The sequence below is a fragment of the Triturus cristatus genome, chromosome 2_1, assembly GCF_964204655.1.
Source record: "Triturus cristatus chromosome 2_1, aTriCri1.1, whole genome shotgun sequence".
Lineage (NCBI taxonomy): Eukaryota > Metazoa > Chordata > Amphibia > Caudata > Salamandridae > Triturus > Triturus cristatus.
In genome coordinates, this window is record NC_140581.1 from 970,695,793 (window position 1) to 970,717,386 (window position 21,594).

At 43.3% G+C, this 21,594-nt stretch overlaps 1 protein-coding gene across 1 annotated transcript in view; it reads left to right on the plus strand.

Moving 5' to 3' along the window:
• Nucleotides 1-21,594, plus strand: part of SNAPC3 (small nuclear RNA activating complex polypeptide 3) — a 223,651-nt gene that overhangs the window by 85,931 nt on the left and 116,126 nt on the right. Inside the window, exon 2 of the mRNA XM_085633853.1 lies at nt 9,827-9,907. Within this exon, the coding sequence (XP_085489979.1) occupies nt 9,827-9,907 (81 nt within the window). The remainder of the gene's footprint in view (nt 1-9,826; nt 9,908-21,594) is intronic.

Here is a 21,594-nt window from a genome sequence, read left to right on the forward strand (position 1 = left end):
ACCCCCAGACCCGGGCGCAGGCAGACAGGATGGCCGAAGCAGAGACAGTGGACCTCATTGTGAATAAACTCGACGCAGTGCTGGCGGCGGTTGAGAAGCTTAGATAGGCGATGAATCAAAACCGTACGTCTCTGGAAGGCAAAATTGACAAGGTGGCACTTGATCTCACGCTGCTACATGCAGATCATCGGAAACTTGCGGACCGCACTGCTGCCACTGAAGGGGAAGTAGCGGAGGTTTCACCGCGAGTGTCCACAGCTGAGAAGAACATCCGAGACCTATTGAACCGAGTGGAATTCCTGGAAGACAAGGCAGAAGATGCCGAAGGCAGGGCCTGCCGCAATAATGTGCGTGTCGTGGGCCTGCCGGAGGGAGTGGAAGGGAGGAACGCAGTGAACTACACAGAAGACTGGATCCGCTCGTTGCTGCCAGGAGAGGCCCTGTCTCCACATTTCGTTGTTGAAAGAGCACTCTGGGTACCTGCCATGCCACCGCCTCCAGGCTCGGATCCGAGGCCGTTCCTAATCCGCTTATTAATTTACAGGGACAGGGATGCTGTTCTCCAAGAAGCTCGTAAGCTGCAAGAAATACAAGTGGACAATCACAAAGTCATGATCTTTCCGGACTACACTTTCCAAGTCCAGAAGCAGACACACTCTTATTTGGCAGTGAAGAGGCGTTTGCTGCAAAATGATCTTAAGTACTCCCTGCTGTTTCCTGCGAAGTTGAGGGTCATCGCGAATGGCAAGACTCATTTTTTCACCACTCCGGAAAGTGCAGAGGAATGGCTAGACTGTTACACTTCATCACCAACTAGACAGCGGGAGACACTGCCTGAGACTACTCTACGTCATTGCCGAAGAAGACGAAGGAAGTCTCAGTCTTCGACGCCACAGGCATCCAGCTTAACGCCAGAATTGATACTGAGTGGGCAACTTGAGGCGGTACAAGCAGTGGCGAATATCAGTGGATCGCCGGAGGGAGAATCTAATTTGGATGCCGATCGGCAGGGGCCGCACAGTGACTAGGAACTTTTGGACAATCTTCCTGTCTCTCAAGGCTCCTGTGTGTTGCCGCATGTTACTCCGCAGACTTCTGACAATATCGCTTGAACAGGTATAAGTCAGCTATTTGCCTTTTCCCTCCTTAGCAGATTAAACATTGCGTGACCTCCCTGGATATGCAGGAATAACAGACTCTCTTCGCTGTCTCTGAACTGTAATGTTTATGCCTGGCACTCATGCAGCTTTTGCTCCTGTGGGGCAGGTTCTGGGCCTGTTGGCACACCCTACTTAGTAACCAACCCCTTTTTTCCTTTTAATGTATGAGAATTACATGTATAATGAGCCGGCAGCTGCCTTGCCTCATAAGCGTCAGGCCAGAGATAGGTCTAGCCGCACATGATGGTTCCCGCCTACTCTTTAGTTAGTCCTTAGATTGCTGTGCGCAATAGTCTCCTCCAAACGTTGGTAGTGTGCCATTGCACTTTCAGTTTGGGCACTTGCTTGTTGCAAAATTGCTCTCATGGTATTTTTGATTGTAAGTTGTTTAATTGTTTTCTGTGCCATGTTTTTTCGATGAGGTTATGATTGCTGCACCATTGGACTGCGAAGGGAAACATGCGCTAGATTAACCCCTACACATCTATTGTTAGCCATTCTCATCATTCGGCGGGATGGCTCCATTTCTGCCCCCAACACTCTCCGGATTGGTGCCAGTTAAGATAGGCACATGGAACGTGCGGTGCATTCACAGCCCTGAACGTCGTTATCTTATATATTCGTATCTAAAGCGTCATCATAAACAAATAGCGCTCCTTCAGGAGACTCACTTAACCAGGGTAGAAGCCACAAGTCTTCATAGACGTTGGAGGGGGCAATTATATGCGACAAGCTACTCTGCATATGCGCGGGGGGTTTTAGTGTGGGTAAGACCAGGCACTCCATTTCGGGAGGTGGGCACGGTAATAGAAGGGGAGGGCAGATACGTCATAGTTAAAGGGATACTTGATGGGAAGTCGGTAGTATTAGTCTCACTCTATGCACCTAATACCGAACAGGCAGCCTTCTTGGATCAGATCTCACAACACATGGCACGACCTCCCTATGATTTTAGGTGGGGATATAACCGCGTGCTGGATGTCTCCTTAGACCGCTCCTCCTCCTCCTTTGCCTGGTACGGCCACATATGCGGCTGCAAAGGCATTAGCGCACTGGGCCACGCAGTGGTGCTTCTCTGATGTACGGCAACACAGAAACCCACTAGATAAGGTGTATTCTTACTACTCTGGGGCCCACAAACTTCATGTGCGTCTGGATCGTTTCATGGTGTCGACCGACCTCTTGTCATATATTCCCGACTCCTTATACATGGGGCGTACACACACTGATCACAACCCGTACATCATGGAGTTACAATGGGAGGTAGAGTTGCCGCCGATCCCGGTGTGGCCCCTCCAGCCGGATGTCCTCCTGGATGCGCCCTTCCGGGACCTGCTGGCCACCACTGTGGCGCAGTACTTCGAAGACAATGCGGGCACGGCCACGTCGCCTTTGGTGGAGTGGGACGCCCTTAAGGTGGTTGTCAGGGGGCACTGTTTGGGGACACAGGCAGGTATACGGACGCAACTGGAAAAGGGGCTCGCAGCTGTAGAGCAGAGATTGGCCGCTAGTGAACAGGCAGATGTAGACAGCGCTCAGGGGCTGTTGGGCCGCCTAAAGGGCGAGCATGCGCAATTGCTGGAACGACTGCGATGTATCAATTATGCGGCTCAGTCAGCAAGGACAGATCATGTCGGCGACAAGGCAGGCAAGCTACTAACGTGGCTCATCCGTCAGAATGAGACTTCATCGCCCATAGTATCGGTGAGGAAGGCGAATGGGGAGATTGCATACACACAATGAGACGTTCATGCTGCGTTTGTAACGCACTATCGAGATTTGCATAAATCGCGTGTGCAGGCTACGCCCCTAGCGTCACAGACATACTTACAAGCGCGCCCAGAGGGAAGAACTTAACGCCCCTCTCTTCCTAAGGAAATTTGAGAAAGTATATTCTCACCGTCCAGTGGGAAGTCGCCAGGGCCGGACGGTTTACCAACCGAATTTTATGAGGCATATATGCATATCCAAGTGCCGCAGTTGTTAAAAAGACTGCGCTCGATTAATCTAATCTCACTGCCACGCAAAATGAGGCACTGTTGGTTTCCCTCCTCAAACCTGATAAAAATCTTAGGCTCCTAGGTTCCTACCGCCCGCTTGCACTCCTCAACACGGACTATAAGATTTTTGCATCGCTCCTGGCCAGGCGTCTATCACCCCTAGTAAAATCATTGGTATGCCCCGATCAGAATGGTTTCGTCCCCACGCGCTGCACTTCTCTAAATATACGCAGGCTATTTTGAGTACAACAATATGCAACACATTGCTGGCCCCGATCAGGCTGCCTAGTATTGGATTTGGAGAAAGGCTTTGATTCATTGGAGTGGCCCTATTTGGCATCTGTGTTAGGGACATACGACCTAGGGGACCACTATTTAAACATGGTCCGTCTCTTGTATCAACGACCCACTGTTCAGGTCCGTACTGGCAGGTTAGTCTTGGACTGGATTGGAGTGAGACGAGGGACGCGCCAAGGCTGCCCGTTATCTCTGCTACTGTTCTCCCTAGCTATGGAACCTTTAGCTATGTTGCTCCGGAGAGATGGCGAGGAGTGGAGGATACGGTTGGGAGATGGGCAAAATATTGTCTCCTTGTACGCTGATGATTTGCTTTTGTATCTCCGAGACGTCACAGCGATACCGACATCCATAGTGGATATTCTCACAACATTTGAGGAGAAATCAGGGCTCCAGGTTAACTCTGCCAAATCGGGGATTTATCCATTTAACACTGATACAGTTGAAGAAAATGTGTTCCTGAATGGCGCGCTTCTCACGTGGTATCCCAAGACATTTAGATAGCTTACCATTTCATATACTGATTGCCAGATGACTTATTAGAGGGCAATCTAGTAAGAGCAATCTCGGCAAAACGGGCTCAAATGCACTTTTGGAAAACGCTTCCGTTGACTGTGATGAGCCGCGTCACCTTGCTAAAAATGATTGTGCTCCCCAAACTGTTGTATTACTTTTCAAACCTCCCGCTCTATATTCCACCCAAGACTTTCAGAGACCTGGAACGGCTGTTCCGGAAGTTATTATGGAACAAGGGTAGACCGCAAGTTGCTCTGTGGAGTGACATGCGGCAACACACAGGAACCTTGAGAGAGAGGAAGATTGTCTGAAAGTTACTCGTCACTGTGTGGAAAATGTATGCTCCTATTAGTCAGGGAGGGTTGGCTGTCCCTAATATGGAACTGTATTACTTAGCAGCTTCGCTCCAATTGGCGACAAAATGGTTGGACGGCAGGTGTCTGGAGGACATGGCGACTACGAACCTGCCCTGGACCCACTCTCAAATCTGTCATTTGTTCCATCCCATCGCTAAGCTTCCACAACCACCACAATTACATCTGGGATTAGCTCATAGGTGCTATAAAAGAAGCGTATACCTTACTCGCACGACACTTCCATACGCCCCGATTTTGCCACTGATAGGGACGCCAAGAGGTACGCTAGGCCCATCGGAGGCAGCCCCGACGACCTGGCGAGCGGTGGAGCTAGACATACTAGGCGATCTATATAGAGACGGCACATTATTAACATTTGATATGCTGGTTGAAGATGCTGAATTGCCAGCAGGTCAATTCCTTTTACATACTTCCATCCTGAAAGCTTTGACAGCCACTCGGGGGTATCTGACAATTGAGCCGCCGACACACCTCTTGATACAATACTTACATGTAATGGGAGCTGGTTCACATGTGGTAGACTGGCTGGTGGGTGCACTACTTGCACATACGCTGAAGCCGATGCAACGTCTCCGATTAAGATGGGAGGCCGGCTCTGGACTGATAAGGAATGGGACATCATATTGGCGGGTGCTAAACACATACCAAGGAACTCTAGGTTTAAGCTCATACAAACATATATCATGCAGAGGGCATACCTCTCAACCGACATGTTAAATAGATATTTCCATACTGCCACCTCTGCATGTCCACGCTGCCAACATCCAGATGCTGACTTGCTTCATATGCTGTGGGCTTGTGCGTCCCTTCATCATTATTGGCGGGAGGTAGTCACAATCCTAGCTTTATGCACACGTTGATACCATTGTCGTGGAAAGTTTGCATCCTAGGGCTTTATGCAAGATCCAAGGCGAATAAGGTCACCTCGAGGTTCAAAGATTTAGGTCTAATTAGGGCAAAGCGCATAATAACTAAGAAATGGAAAAATATGAACCCTCCAGAGATACTTAGTTGGAGGCATTCACTTACGATATGGGCCCAGGCGGAAAGTACGGCGCTATATAGAGAGGAAACGGCGGGGCTCTGCAAATTCCCCATTGCGCATTGCTGGGACGCCTCACTCACTGCTTTACGGACAGGCCACGCAACAGACGCACATACTACCCAAATTGCCGACTCGAGCGCGACACACTAATCACTCATAGCTTAGTTAAGGGCCGCAAGTGCGCCTCAACATACCCGGTAGAATACAGCACTGCACCCCTGGAGCATTATAGATAACCACCCACACCGCCTCCATTTTGAGATATAGAGGGCCTCTTTGTTGTCTGGTGACTGCGCCTCCCTAAGCGCACTGCTCCACTCTTTGGTCGGTTATGTTGTTCAAAAGATAATGCACTGATGATGTAGCTTCGTACCTGCTGATTTTGTTTAAATTTCATAGATGGCAAATTATTATTATTAATTTTTTCGTTTTTTATATAAGTTTCAGTTTGGTTGGAGTGTTTTTTAAAAATGTGTCTTATTGCTGCATTTCAGTGTCTATTCCTTGCGTCCTATCAACCTGTAAATCCTAGTTTTATCTGTCTTTATTCCTCTCTCGCAGCGCATTGTAGACCAGGTCTGACTGACAAGTTTTATATATGCAAGATGTATAACAATAAGATCCTGCCATAACAGTCTGGTCCGTAAACGTCATAAGTAAAATGGGAACAGTGATGATGGACACAAAAAACAAAAGTTCCCAGTATTTAGCTTCTATGCCTGGACAGAACGGCTTATTACTAGGCCTATTAAGTCCTAAGAATAGTAGAGCCTATGAGGACAGAGAGACTCAATGTCTAAAGAGACTATTCAATAACTCTTGATAGCAATGACACAGTACAATCTACGGTTTCAGAAACATACTATAAAAACAATCATGGTTAAAACATCAATTTATTGTATAACATGTTCAGTAGGAACTATACTTGATTTTCCTCCCACTATAGGTTACAATCTAATGAGTTATTAAAAACATATTTAAAAACAACAGTCGACGCGGCGTTTCGGTGTTTGGTTCTATATTTTCACCTTCCTCAGGACAAAAACCATTCATAAAATCTTAATAATGCGACAGATTATGTTTATTCAATTACATAATCATGTAGAGACACCTTTTTCAATACCTTTGTGGTCTTAATGTAGGGTGCTATAATGATGTGATTACTTAACAGGATATCCGTTGGCGCCACCGTATTTAAATTTTAGGCGGAAAGCTATTGCCACTCTCAAATCCTTTGTATAGCGGATTCTGTTCAAGAGGCAGAGCAGGCACTTTACTCTTTTAAATTCACTGATGTGAGTCTATGCTCGTCATCGTTGCGTGTTTTGAGCTGTATAGATAGTTTCGGCCTCCCTGCAGCAACGTATCCGTTGCTGCAGGGAGGCCGAAACTATCTATACAGCTCAAAACACGCAACGATGACGAGCATAGACTCACATCAGTGAATTTAAAAGAGTAAAGTGCCTGCTCTGCCTCTTGAACAGAATCCGCTATACAAAGGATTTGAGAGTGGCAATAGCTTTCCGCCTAAAATTTAAATACGGTGGCGCCAACGGATATCCTGTTAAGTAATCACATCATTATAGCACCCTACATTAAGACCACAAAGGTATTGAAAAAGGTGTCTCTACATGATTATGTAATTGAATAAACATAATCTGTCGCATTATTAAGATTTTATGAATGGTTTTTGTCCTGAGGAAGGTGAAAATATAGAACCAAACACCGAAACGCCGCGTCGACTGTTGTTTTTAAATATGTTTTTAATAACTCATTAGATTGTAACCTATAGTGGGAGGAAAATCAAGTATAGTTCCTACTGAACATGTTATACAATAAATTGATGTTTTAACCATGATTGTTTTTATAGTACGTTTCTGAAACCGTAGATTGTACTGTGTCATTGCTATCAAGAGTTATTGAATAGTCTCTTTAGACATTGAGTCTCTCTGTCCTCATAGGCTCTACTATTCTTAGGACTTAATAGGCCTAGTAATAAGCCGTTCTGTCCAGGCATAGAAGCTAAATACTGGGAACTTTTGTTTTTTGTGTTTAATGGCAATACCTCGTCCCTATTACACATAAGGGGGTACCTCCCTTTTTTTCTTTGAACAGTGATGATGGAAACATGCAATGTATGATGTAACAAAAATGAGAATAGGGACGTGCAGTGACTCCAAGACAAATGATCGCAAGATGCACGAATCTGCAATTGAGAATGGCACGCTAATGTCACTTCTTTTGTCTTTAACATCTGAGTATCCTGCATAAAATCATGATGATAGTTATGTAAAAAACAGAAAATACCAATAAAGATATTAAAAAAAAAAAATGACAGTAAATGTGTATAGTTCGCCAATTGCAGCAGGTCATGAGCTGGTAAATGGGTTATTAGTAGAACAGAGTATGTAGTGGTGCGTAGACTTATGCGTAGCATTAGAATTGCGAAACCCCCTGTGTTTAGGTATAATTTAGTTTGGGATGTTTCAAAGGTGTTGGAGTTTTTGCTGAGATGGGAGGAAAACAACTTCTCGTCCTTGAGAGATTTGTTGTTAAAATTGACAATTTTGTTGTGTTTGGTGTCATTTAGGAGGGTGTCCGATGTGAAAGCTCTTGATGTATCAAGCAGGATTTTTTCACCTAAGGGTGTGTGCTTCTATTTAACAAAAAGAACAAAGACTAATTCAATTTAAAAAAATTACGAAAAAGAGAAGTTGTGTGTAGTAAGATGTGTGAAAGTGTATGAGAGGAGATCTGTGGAGCTAAGATCATATGGGGTGAATCGTCTGCTTATTTACTTTAAGAAACCGTATAAGGAAGTGTCGCCTCCCACGCTTGCAAGATGGGTGCGAGAGGTGATGTGCAGAGCAGATGTAGCTGTTAGTATGTTTGGAGCCCCCTCAGTGGGAGAAGTGGCTGCTACTAAGGCATTCATGAATGGAGGATCATTGCAAGACATTCTGTGTTGTGCGGACTGATCGTATGATGCGACTTTTAGAAGATTTCATTTTAAACCAGTCGAGAATATGGAGAGTTGTTTGTTTGAAGTGCTTTAAATTTGCATATTGTTACCAGGATTTTATTAATGACACGGAGGCTAATATTTTCCCTCCCATTTACCCAACCCTGGTTATTTGTGTTTTTTTTCTTAAATCGTAGTACAAGGACAAGCTTAATGGCGGCCGTTGTCTGCGGTCACAGGTGCATAAAGGACTAATCTGCATGGAATGTTACATTGGATTTTCTGTAGAGAAGATGGAAGTTTGACATCTAGGATTGCTTATAAGACTATTTTGGAGCTATGCAGTCTGTTGCAGTCTCTAAAGAGGAGGCTGAGTGTTGGGGGGGTTCTGAGGTTTTATTAAGTCAGAATTCTAAGTTCTATATTCTTTAAAGGAGCTGCTGCTGTAGTTAATGACAATAAAGAATGTTGCATAATATTACCCTCCGTATTTTTAATAAAATCTAGATTTTTCTGACCACCAGGCTGTGGAACATCGACATTGTAACTGTATAATGTGTGTGTGATGTAGAGTGCTCTGAATCCCTACACTGGTATCATTGGCGCTATTAAATGAATTAAATGCATCTGCTAGAAAGTGATTATGGAGGCATGAGGGGCACTGTTAAAGGGTGGGGTAGTGAGGGAATCCGTGGTGGATCGTACCAGCGCTAAAGCCAGCCCTGCATTGTTTAAATGTGCAGAAGAGTTTAAAAACTGAAAGATGCCCCGTTTTATTCCGAGTCGAATCACAGCCGACACATTTTGAGACGGGGCCATGTATGTAGGCATGTTTCCTAGCCTCAAACAGATCAAGTTGCATTGCATGCATAAAGGGCGTGCCGAAAACTGGAAATGTTCTGCGTCCGTGCTGCTTATGGTTGAACCAATGTTGGTTCTTCAAAAATGGAGATACCTCACAGGAGCCACCAGTGGGTACACAGACGCATCATAAATACTTTCCATGTATCTTTGTGTAACTGGAGCTGCAGTTAATGTAAAGTACTTTTGGGTGCTTCAGTTATCCCTCCAAATTCGGTTTGTGTGACGCATTTCCAAGGGACGCAAGAGGTGCTCTTTCTGGGCAAGTAGAGATGTGATAGAATCACTACCATCTGGCCTTTCTAGTCACATAATGGTGATGAACCTTCTACATTTCACACCACCCAGTCCCCTAATAGACTCATCGCAGTAGTGGTCAGAAAGCAGTGATGAACCTGGGGTGTAACAGGGAGAAGGTATTTCAGAAATTGAAACCAGTGGTGGGAGGAGGGGGAGAATGTGCCGAATCTTATGTCTGGTTTAGTACACCTCTAGATTACATCAAACAATGAAAATGCTTTTTTCAGAATTTCACACAATTTCACACGTTTTTAAATGGTGATTGCGAAAAATAACAATTTAGTAATAATTCCTTTCTTATTTTTCAGCATTGACACATTAAAATATGAAAATGAAGACAAAGCAGAACCAGAGATCATCCCTGAAGATACCAACCTGGTCACACTCGGGTATGTTTTATGAAGTAACCCAGATATGACATCACCGAAGTTATGTTTTTTTCCCTCTATGTACGTTTGTTAGATTTTCAGAAGTGTTTTTTATGTTCAACACCAAAAGAAACCAACATTGGCAAAGGCATTCAGTCTCACTTTGCCAGTGCGTGCAGGTTGCTAGTATTGTTTTTGCAAGTGCAGCACAAACATAGGCTGACTAATGCTTGCCGCTATTGCCTTTGCCAATCAGGTGCCTCATTCTGTAAAGCTGAGTTTTAACTGCACCCCTAGAGTTGCTCAACAGTCCCTCTGCAAGTAAATTGTTTCAGCACACAAGGTGGACTCCCATGCTTTTTAGTCATAATTCAGAAAAATACATGACTGCCCATCCAACATTAGCTATCTACTGAGTACCACCTTGAAGAGTCTACGCAACATACCTGCTGTTTGTAAAAGAGAGAAGTAGGTCTGTTCTTTACGTATGATTACGTCCACTCCAGCAGCGACATGACCAATACAGTGGAAGCACCAGCAACGAGAGAGGTCGGCATACAGCATGATCCTCGATCCCAGCAATGAGAGCGTCACGCACTGGCTGCTCCTTAGCCAAATGAAGGCCGGGAATGGAACTAGAGTCCTCTGCCGGGTCACTGACTCAAATGGTCCTATCCCCAGCTCACACAATCACGCACCCACAAAGCCTGCCTGCCTGTAACTTTAAAGGGTGAATGCTTATGGTCTTCATTACACATTGATGCAATAGGACCATTACCCAAGAGTAAGCTATTTGCCACTTGTGGTAAATACCTCCCTCCTTGTTTTGAACTTCAAATGTATCATAAAATGCAGAAACTCTATTGAACACACTGAACTCCTGATGTTTTGCCTTACTTTATGAGCCTTTCCTCCCAATACATTTAATCAGGTTTTACATGCCGGAATCTCTCAAGGGAAAACTGCAATGGTGTGATAATCAGCAGACGGCTCCTAATAGCGAATCTGTGTGTATAAATAATTCTGTGTGCAGAGCGATTAAAGTTTAGCCCTTAAATTATAAGGAGGACCCTTGTCTGTTTCTTCAAACTCCTTTTAAAATCCAGGCAGTTTAACTGATGCTGTTATCAAGCTCTAAAGCTTTTAAGACATGATGTTTGCCACTGACTAAATCCAAATATCCTTAATGGCGATCAAGCCAGCTGTAAAGTTGTATTTAAGTGAATGGAGAATGAAGTCAGAACTCTGTCCATGAAGTTGGGCCGAGTTGGAAATCTTCACCCTTCGCAAAGGTAGATAACGTTTCTTGACTTCTCCTGGGTTGAGGTTTCTGCCATTTAATCCTCCAATGGTGATATTTTCCTGATTCAGAGGACAGTCGTAGAGCAGTAGCAGCGGTGCTTAATTTGAGCCGGGGCTTTTCGGTGGTAAGCACCGGCACCTAATTGTCAACACGATACATAGAACAGTCTACCACATGGTGGCGGGGCTCATTTAATTTAGAGATGAGCAGAGCAATGATTGTTTAGGAATACAATATACATCAAAATGGCGCATACCACCTCCCCAGCCATTCCTTTAGCTATGGGGACCTGGAATATTCTGAACTATCTCATTTACATGTGAGAGGGATGATTAGTAGTAGTTTTGGCAGCGATGACAAGGGCGTTGGGTTGTGTAAGCTGCAGTGGCCTCCCGGTCTGAGCCCTGGCACTTAATATTTGACAAATTAAGCACTGATGGCAGTCACCCATGTCCCCGTACACCACCTCTGCAAGAATGTTTACACCATCAGAAAGGGCTGCTAAAATTTCTCCTTTCCCCCAAAATATAACATTTACAAGCTTTGCATTTTGCGAAGCTTTCCAAACAAAAATTCAAAAACTGTGAGGCAGTCGAGTTTGCAACTTTGAACATCTCTGCTCTAAATCTAATCATGTTATGAACAAAGTTATTGGTCCAGTATGTTTCCAAATGTACAATTTATAGAGATATTTCCACCTATTCCTTAGAGTAGGAAGTCCAAGTAATTAAAAAAAAGAAGGACCAAAAATTATTGTGTGCCTTAAACCCTGAACATAGTGTACCATTTTCCCTATCAAATAGCAGGGAGAAAATCCACCATTAGTGCCTTTCTTTAATGTTTGATGATTACTAGGCCTGGCCATGCCTCCTTAAACGTTAACCTCTAGCTACTGACCTGATAGTCCTAAGTCTCAAAAAGGATTACAAAAATTGAAGCTTTTTCTAGTATATCTAGAAAATAACGTTTATGGAGTCCGTTTTAATCAAAAGAATGCCCAGAGCTCTGCTTGTCGTGTGACTGAGCACCTGTACTTACAGGTCATGCATGTATACATGTTGTATGGTTTTGGTGTGCATATGCAGACATCCGGTGGTAGGACCTCATGTCCGAGGAGGTTGCACTTCTTGGGCAATTGTGCAAAGGTAATCACAACCTGGCTGTTGTCTTGTTTCTTTGTTTGACATGAGGTGTGAGAAGCCTGATGTCTTTACCTGTCACAGGTATTCTGTGACTGCTGTTTTGTTGTTTTTGGGTGTCTGCTTGGTTATTGGAGAGTTTAACTGGTTATTGTGTGGCGGATGTGTCAACTAGACATGTTGGAGATTGAGTGACTGTGAATGATTGTCCCGTTCTTTATACATGCAAATGAATGCCCGTTCTTTATTTTGTTGTTGGTAAGAAATCAGGATGTGTAGTATCCTCTGTGTCCCCATTCCTACTATGCCGTAGCTGGTGTCTAGACTGGGGAGAGTGAAAAATGTCATACAATGTTGTTGTGGCGACAGGGACAGTTGGAGGGAGAATGTAGCCCTGACAGGACCTACGTGCAGTTGCTGTAACCTAAGGGCCTTACATGGAAGACAGAACTTGCCTCCTACTGAGTGGCTCCAGATTCTTGTATAAAGACCCCACTCTCCAACTTCAACACGAAGGAGGTCACGAAGCAGGAAAGATTCCTGCACCCAAAGGAGGGATTTAAATGGAGTTCCCCATTAAGACGGTGCCTTACCAAAGTGAGCTGAATTCCTTCTATTGCCAGTGTGCCTCTGCTATACATAATCAGGTGAGTTAGAATGCTTTTAAAGTCAACACATAATTTCTTGACATTGCAGCCCATGAAAGTCAGCATTTTAGAATAGCAGGATGTTTTGAAGCTACTTGGAATGGACAGGGGCTTGTTTCTAGTGCAATAATCACCTTCTCAGTGTCACTGCCTCTATGCACTACAGTCCGCGTTGAAACTTGCAATCCCCTTCGGTTTAAACTGACTTCTCGCAGATGGTAAATGCACTGACATGTCCGAACAAGCATGACAGGATAACCTGATTTATCACTGAGTCTGATTAGTTATCCGCCTACGATTGCTTCTTACTTTCAATCCTTTTGACACCTCATCCCTTCACCTTGATTTGATTAAATTAATTATAGTTTTATAAAGCGTGAACGAATACCCTGAGGCGTCTCGGCACTAAGGAACAAGGAAAACATAAAGAACACAATTAAGATTTAGTGATGAGCCAAGTTTTTAAGAGCTTGCGGAAACTCCAAAGAGAGAGGGCAGATTTTATTTCTAAGGGAAGCCAATTCCAGTTTTGAGTAGTGCAAACCATGAAACTCCTACCTCCCCAGGAGGAGAGTTTGTAGGGTGGCACCACCAGATTCCTGCCTGTACTAGACCTAAGAGTCCTATTGGGAGCGTACCTTCCAAGTTTTTCTCTTAGAAAGGCTGGACCTCGTCCCTGAAGCGCTTTATATGTGATACAAACAGCTTTAAAGAGAATCCTTGATGAAAAGGTAGCCAGTGTAGCCTACCAAGGCCTGTGAGGCCGACTGGAACCTCTGGATTTTCATCAGCACCATCTCAGCTGTATTTGTAGAACTTGACATTTTTTCAAGAGAGCTTTAGGTAGATTGACATATAGTCCATTGCAGTAGTCCAACCTGGACATTACAAGGCACAGAACCAGTGTTTTAAGTAAGTTTGGGGGTAAGAAACTGTGCTATTTTCTTGATCGAACATAACATAAAGAAGGATAAAGAAATTACCTTGTTTACTTGTTCTATATAGGTAAGCTTGTCATCTCTCAGGATTTCTACATTTTTCACCGGAACCGAAAGAGAACCCAATTCGTCCGGCCACCAAGAAGGATTCCAAAAGGAAGTGTAGTTTCCAAATAAAATTACCTCCGTTTTTGCAGAATTCAACCTAAGGTAATTCACATCCATCCATGCTCCTACCTCCTGCATGCAATTACAATCTCGTTTGTGTCAGGACCATTCCTAGAAAGGGAAACGACAATTTGTGTGTCATCCACGTATGACACAATCGATAGACCCAAAGATTTCACCAGGGCCGCCAGCTGTGTTACATAAATATTGAAGAGAGTTGGCCTCACCAAGGAGTCCTGGGGAACTCCGCATGGTAAGGAGAATGGTTTAAATGTAAAATCGCCCAAGGATGCAGTTTGGATTCATTTGGTTAGAAAGGATCTAAAAAGGACCAAAACTGCCCCTTCTATAGCCGATCCATTAGAAGGTCATTCTTGACCATGTCAAAGGCCGCAGTCAGATTGATAAGGATGAGGGTAGCATTGCCCCACCATCAACTGTGGCCTTGGCCAGCTCTGTAGCTACAATAGGAGCAGATTCCGTAGAATGCCCCTTGCGAAACCCATATTGGGAATCATCCAGCAGCTAATTATTGACCCGTGAAAGCCAATAATTGAAGGTTAATTTCTTTCTTCATTTTCACAGAAGAGAGTGAGAGACAATTGAACCAGTTGCACTCTTCCGCTATCAATACTCTTACACACGAGTAACTGAGTGGTCAAAGAGTTCTCCCAGGAAAACGCCTTTTCCTTATTTCTTAGGGGAGGGTAAGGGATACCCTCCTTCTTAGGAAGTTGGTATTCGCCTCTGCAGTCCCCACAAATGTAGGGATATCCAAAGATTTTGGAGTAGATGCCTCACTCACTTATCGTGACATGTCTAATCATTGGCGCCTATCCACACCCTGGTAAGATGGTACCACCAGGGTGGACTCCACCATAGATAAACTGGGAGTTCTTAGATAAAGTCAAGTTGGACATGCAGGGATCCAGAAGAGTGGTCATTTAAAAATACCTTTAGGTATACCCAAAGATATTTCTTTATTATTAGGGTACCTGGGGTATGAGTAAAAACGTAAAGTCAGGGTTCCATTGAATGTAATCATTCAATTATACCATTGTTGCCAACATTTTTCGGCCCACTCAAAGCCTGTTCGGGTCTGGGGCCTTCGTCAGGGCTGAATTTGTGCTCTCTCTCGTGCATGCACACTATGCGCACTCGTGAGCATGGTCGTACCCCAATACAAACTCAGAATATAACATTGGGTTGGTAGTCACCTCATTTGTTTATTTCTTTACTGACCTTCTGTCTTACAGAAAATCCTCTGGAAAAAGATCAAGACAGGTGAGAGCGTTAGGATTTCCTGTCTTCTGAAATATAAATTATTATATCCCGCGGGATTTATTTTTCGGTGTACGGAATATCCGTCACGGTTGTGATGGAGTAACCCATCTGCCAAAATCTAAATTAGGCCCAAAGTCTTGTTTCACCCCTCTACTGGCTCTTAGAGGTGCATTTTAGGATTAGTGACGAGAATGGGATTACATGAGAATTTCTTTTGGCCAGGCATGCATCAGGATGTGACTGAATAGGTGATGTGATGTATGGATTGTGAGGACGGAGAGAAAAGGTTCAAAATAGGTTGGCAATCAGTTAAGGGAGTGATAGCGGATACAGGACTGCCATGGGGCACTCTATGCTTAGATTTTATAGGACCCATGGGAGGAGTTGCTTCTAAGTTGAGGTTCGACACTGTAATGGTAGATGTGTATTCCAAATGGATTGTAGTGTTAGGGTAATGGTGAGTGATCTGATATGGTCATATCGCATCACAGTGAACAGTGTTACGAAAATAATCCCGTTCAGTGTTATGTGGGGGCAGTGGCCAATACAAAGATGTCACCAGCACGGATGAAGGTTTCGACTAGTCAAGAAGATAAGAGTACATGCAAGTCTATTGAGAAAGGTGGTGGAAAGATAAAGGTGGGTGATTTCATGAAAGTAAAGCCTGGACACATTGAAGGTGGTCTCACAAAGTATTTCTTAAATAAGGTACTGGATACAGATTGAAGTTAAAGCCTTTGCTGTGGAGCACAGGAAGACACCACCTGCTCCATCTGTGTCCTTCCAACCGCTGCTCCACCAACTCCCCTCCACTCAAATACAAACATTCCAGGAATGCTTGCTAACCAAGCACTCTTGGTAACTTCCCCTTCCCTTAACGAGAAATAATAAAAAAAACTAATTGAATAACTACTAAAATCACAAAAGGATGCAGTTAATTTAATAATAGCTCATCCCATATAATGCAGTTACAATTATGAATTGCTCACCACAAAATCTTTCAACCAACCTGGAGCCTGCCTTTCTCTTACAATTTTTTTAGCAAAATCCTGGTTCGTGTGAGGAGTAACTTCATTACTAACTCCGGTGGCAAGAGGTGTGTTCTCTTCCATTGCGGCAGAGTTCGAGGCAGTAAGTGGATCATGACTATGACTATTTGTAGACTCATTGACCTTACCATCATCCAACCATTCAAAATTACCACTGGCATCCCCACCTTCCTTCACATTACCACATTTGGCTACTCTCCTTTCCCATTCATGAGTCTAAGTGCATTCTGCAAGACTTCCACAACTTCCTCTGCATCGTAAAAAGAGGTATCACCCTTACTTAAAAATCCAGGTGTTTTTTAACGCGTGCCCAATCACCAATAGCAATCTGGGGTGGTTTCACACCATGTTTACCATCAAAATACGTCTTGCTTTTGTCATGCATACTCTCCATCCTATTCCTTACTTCTTCTCTTGACCATTGTTCCACACCGGATGTACATAACCACTCAGGATTGAATTTGGACCCAGGTCTGCGCCCCCGTTTTATCAAGAAAGGGGGTAAACCCGTAGCTTCAGAGTTGGTGGCGCTATAAGCCCAAACCATCTTCCCAATCAGAGTGATCCAGTCTTCACCAGCACTCATGGCCAGCTGGATGGTGCACTTTAACACTCTGTTAAACCATTCCACCATACCATTGCCACTTGACTTGTACAGGGATGGGGTCCTATGTCTGATACCCAGCTTTTCAAAGTAAGTCTTGGCCTTTTTAGAGAGAAATTGAACACCATTATCACTCAACAAGCACGCAAGAATGTCTTCAGAAATAAAAATATCATCTAGAAACTTCAACACCACATCAGTATCTGTACTATCCACCACTTTCAGAAAAAGCCAGCGAGAGAATAGATATATCAAAACCATAACATATTTGTGCGAGCCTTGGAAGTGATCCAAAACAGGACCCATGATCTCAATGGAAAAACCTCACAAAGTTCCTTGGGTGGACGTAGGGTTTGCAAGGATTTGTCTGCCCTGCAACATGCACTGCACTCTCTCACCACTCTCTCTGCCACCTTGTCCAGACCATGCCTCCAAAATATTATTTTCAAAAGTGACTTGGTTCTACATATGCCTGAATGACCTTCATGACATAATTCTCCCAATTACCATACGTAAACATTTTGGTGGAACAACGTTTTCACCTCGTAACAAAAACCCTTTGTTAAAGGGAAGTTCAGACCAGACTTCCCAAAAAGGTCTTGCTGCTTTACAGAGTGCATCATTACGAGGCCAACCATTCATTACATAATTTATTACTTCCTGCAAAACAACGTCTTTTTTTAATTCTTGCTCCCATTCATTCTTGTTACAGGAAGAGTGACCCTGGTCATGAATGAATGCCACCTTGAAATTGTCCCACTTATCTTCACAATTTTTAAAAAGTTTTTAGAGTTTTATATAGCGCAAACTAGACCCGAGACATCGGGTATCAGATCGCCTTACATGAGCACCAGTTTTGTTACAGTTGGACACATTCTTTCAGCATGACTGGTATTCTGTATAATAAATCTGCCATAACATTACATGCAAAATTGTTTATATCCCAGATAAAAGTAAAGTTTTGAATACGCATTGATATCCTTGCAGAAATATTGGTAGAGCCCTCCCTGGTCAAAATTTTGATTAGTGGCTTGTGATCACATGGGAATGTGCATACTTTCCCCCAAATGAAAGACTTAAAATGGTCCAAAGCCCAAGCACTGGATAATGCTTCCTTTTCAATAATAGGGTACTTATCTTTGCATGGGGACAATGACCTGTATGCGTATGCTATAATATTTTCTTTCCCTTTGTCATCAATTTGAGACAATACAGCCCCAGGACCCTTATTACTAGCATCCGTGGTGACAATACTATCAGCCATGGGGTCAAAACTGCTTAAGGCAGTGGCTTTAGCAATTGCTGTTTTGATATACTTAAAATCCTTCTCACATTCAGAAGACCAGAGGAATTTACAATCTTTTTTTAGCAATTGGCAAATATTGTAACATTTGCCTGTAAAATTTGGTACATATTTAGCGCAAAACTCATCCATCCCTAAAAAGGATCTCACATCATCCTTGGTGAGCGGTGTGGGAGCATTTTCAATTGCAGATACAAGTGAAGGTCTAGGTCTAACTCCACTCTCATCAATTACATGACCCAAATAAGTAACACTATTACTAGCAAAATTGCGTTTCGAATGTTCAACTGCGAGTCACTTTTCCTGCAAGATCTTTAAAACTGTAAGAAGCCTGGACTCATGTTCAATCTTTTTCACACGAAACACTAGGATATCATCCTGAAAAAAGGTAACGCCCTCTACTTTAATAAATAATTGAAACATGAGGCGTTGAAAAACGGCTGCAGAGGAAGCTAAGCCGAAAGGCATTCACTTGAATTGATAGCAGCCGAAGGGCGTTATAAAGAATGTATATTTCTTTGATTCAGGTGACAATGACATTTGGTTGTATGCTGATGAAAGGTCGATGGTAGAGAACCATTTTGCCCCTTTCAAACATGTGACCATTTCATTTATTTTTGGTAATGGAAATCTGTCCACCACAATGTTATTATTTAAGTCCACACAGAGATTAATTTTTCCATTGCTCCACCTAGCGATAACCACCATAGAAATCCAGTCAGATGCTTCAATGGTCTTAATTACATCAGAAATAACTAATTTGTTAAGTTCTTTTTCCACTAAACCTATTAGCAAACGAACATTCCTACATTTATGGACCTTGGGGACAGCAGTATCCTTAAGATGGATTAAGTGTTCAAAACCTAAAAGATTCCCAAATTTGTCATTAAAGACACTAGGAAACTGTTCCCTCATTCGTTCACCTAAGGTGCTGCTTTCATCCACTATTAGTACCTGTTCCTTGCTGTTAGGATCCAGTATAATGTGTAATTTCTTCTGATCCAGGCAACCTAAAACAGGTGGACCAGTTTTAGCTACATATAACTTCCCGCGATTTTGCCTGTTCTTGAATTCAACGGTAAACCATCTGTAGCCAATTAAGTCTATTTTTTCTCCACTGTATCCCTCTGTGTGTATATCTGGTTCAATCAAATGATGCCCAACCTTCAATACAAACAAGGATTTCCACAGGTCCTCATTAATGATTGTGTAAGGAGATCCAGAATCTGCGTACATTTTAAGTTTTACACCTCCAATTCTCATCCAGCATTCAGGTTTGTTCCCACATAGTGTATCATTAATGTTAAGCACTAAATTGTTTCTAACATTCATAACAAGGTTATTAGCAGGAATATCCTCCTCGCAACCATCCTGTAAACTAGAATCCTCATTAGTTTCACCTACAAATTTAACCTTAATATTCCTCTGTTTGCAAACTTTAGGATAGTGACGATAATGCCACACTAGCTATATTTTCGTTTAGCTGCGGAGCTGTTTTTGCTATGAGCTAGGTGGCCTAAACTATCACACCTGTAACACCTTGTTTGCTCCTTAGATCTAGCTTTCCCATGACCCGATCTAGGTGGACCTTGTCTGTCGAACCTTGCTGAACTAAGCCTGTCTGACCTTTCACCACTATAGTTCACCTTACTCACTATGGAATCCTGTACATAATCTTTTAGAACAACCACCCACCTACTAGACATCTCTGCCTTACGAACCAAGTCTGGGATTTCGTCTAGAGGTGCATCACCGTTGACCCAAAGTCTTTCCTGGATAGTCGGATTGCATGCATGCATAACAACTTGATCTCTTATTAAATCATCGTGCAATGCGCCAAACTTACAGTCAAAGGCTAATGTTTTAAGTTCTGAGACAAAACCATCCACTATTTCTGATTTACCTTGCTTCCTTTGAAAGAATTTGAATCTAGTAATGCCTATACACACCTTTGGTGAAAAATAAATATCAAGACGTAGTAAAGCCAGATCAAATACATTATTATCACCAGAAACCGTAGGTTTAGTCATTTAGTTGTACACTTTCAATCCAGCAGGACCTAAAGAATGCAAAAGTAATCTTCTTTTTCTGTGCAGCAGCCATCTTTCCAGCTTCATCCACAGCCTCATTATAGTTTGTGAAGTATGCTCTCCATTCTAACCATTTCATGGATGGCTCAGAGCCGCATGCCCAAAAAGCCTGAGGTGCACTGATATTATAATTCTGAGTAGACATGGTGTATAGACAAGTTGAGTGTCCAATTCACTGTCCTGTGCTTCACCATACAGTAGAACACTCAGCAATATAGTAGTGCAAAATTCAAGTGAAGTAGCCAAATCAAAGATCCATCAATAATGATAAAAAATTAAATGAAATAAAAGTAAGAATGAAATTTGCTTGGTTCCAATAAATACCGTGTGAATAATGGTAGAATCGAGTCCAGGTATTCTGTTCCGTCTAAACGGTTCACCGGTTACGGTAACCTGCAGAGTAACACTTCAATCAGCTGATGAATTTGCCCATATATGCTGCAGGTGCGGCAATGAAATTCAAGATGGCTTCCGGTGGAGTCACATTGCGTGACCCGGCCTCGTGACGTCCCTTCCCATGGCATCAGTATACAGATCCACGCGGCAGCCGGCTCAACAGAAGACTGCTCAACGCGCACCCTGAATGTCGTGGTAGCAACAATGCAGGCACTTACTTACCTGGTATCCATCCATGCTTGATGATACTGGTAACCGCTGCGCGTCTGAATAGTGACGCTAATTTTCCGCAAATGAAGAAATGCCCAAGTCCGAAATGTTCCACTGAATGCGCACCACAGCACGTACTTCCCAACATCTGCACGCACAAAATTCTGCCAAATTCTTGCAAGCTGCGCGTGAAATTCTTAAAAAATCCTTAGAATAGCTGCAAAATCGTACACACGTAGGTTCTATAGCTCCTCATCACAAGTGTTAAATAAGGCACTTGATACAGATTGAAGTTAAAGCCTTTACTGTTGAGGATCACAGGAAGACATCACCTGCTCCATCGGTGTCCTTCCAACCGCTGCTCCACCAACTCCCCTCCACTTGAATACAAACATTCCAGGAATGCTTGCTAACCAAGCATTCTTGGTAACTAAGCAACACACAACAGTTTTGAGGTCCATTTAGAGTAAAAGAAGTATACGGATCGTTTGTTATCTTAGGGAATGGAGAGCAATGGAAGTTGAGGATAGTAGCATTGTATGAGAGAGAACCTGTTGTCAAGACAGAAGCAGGGAAA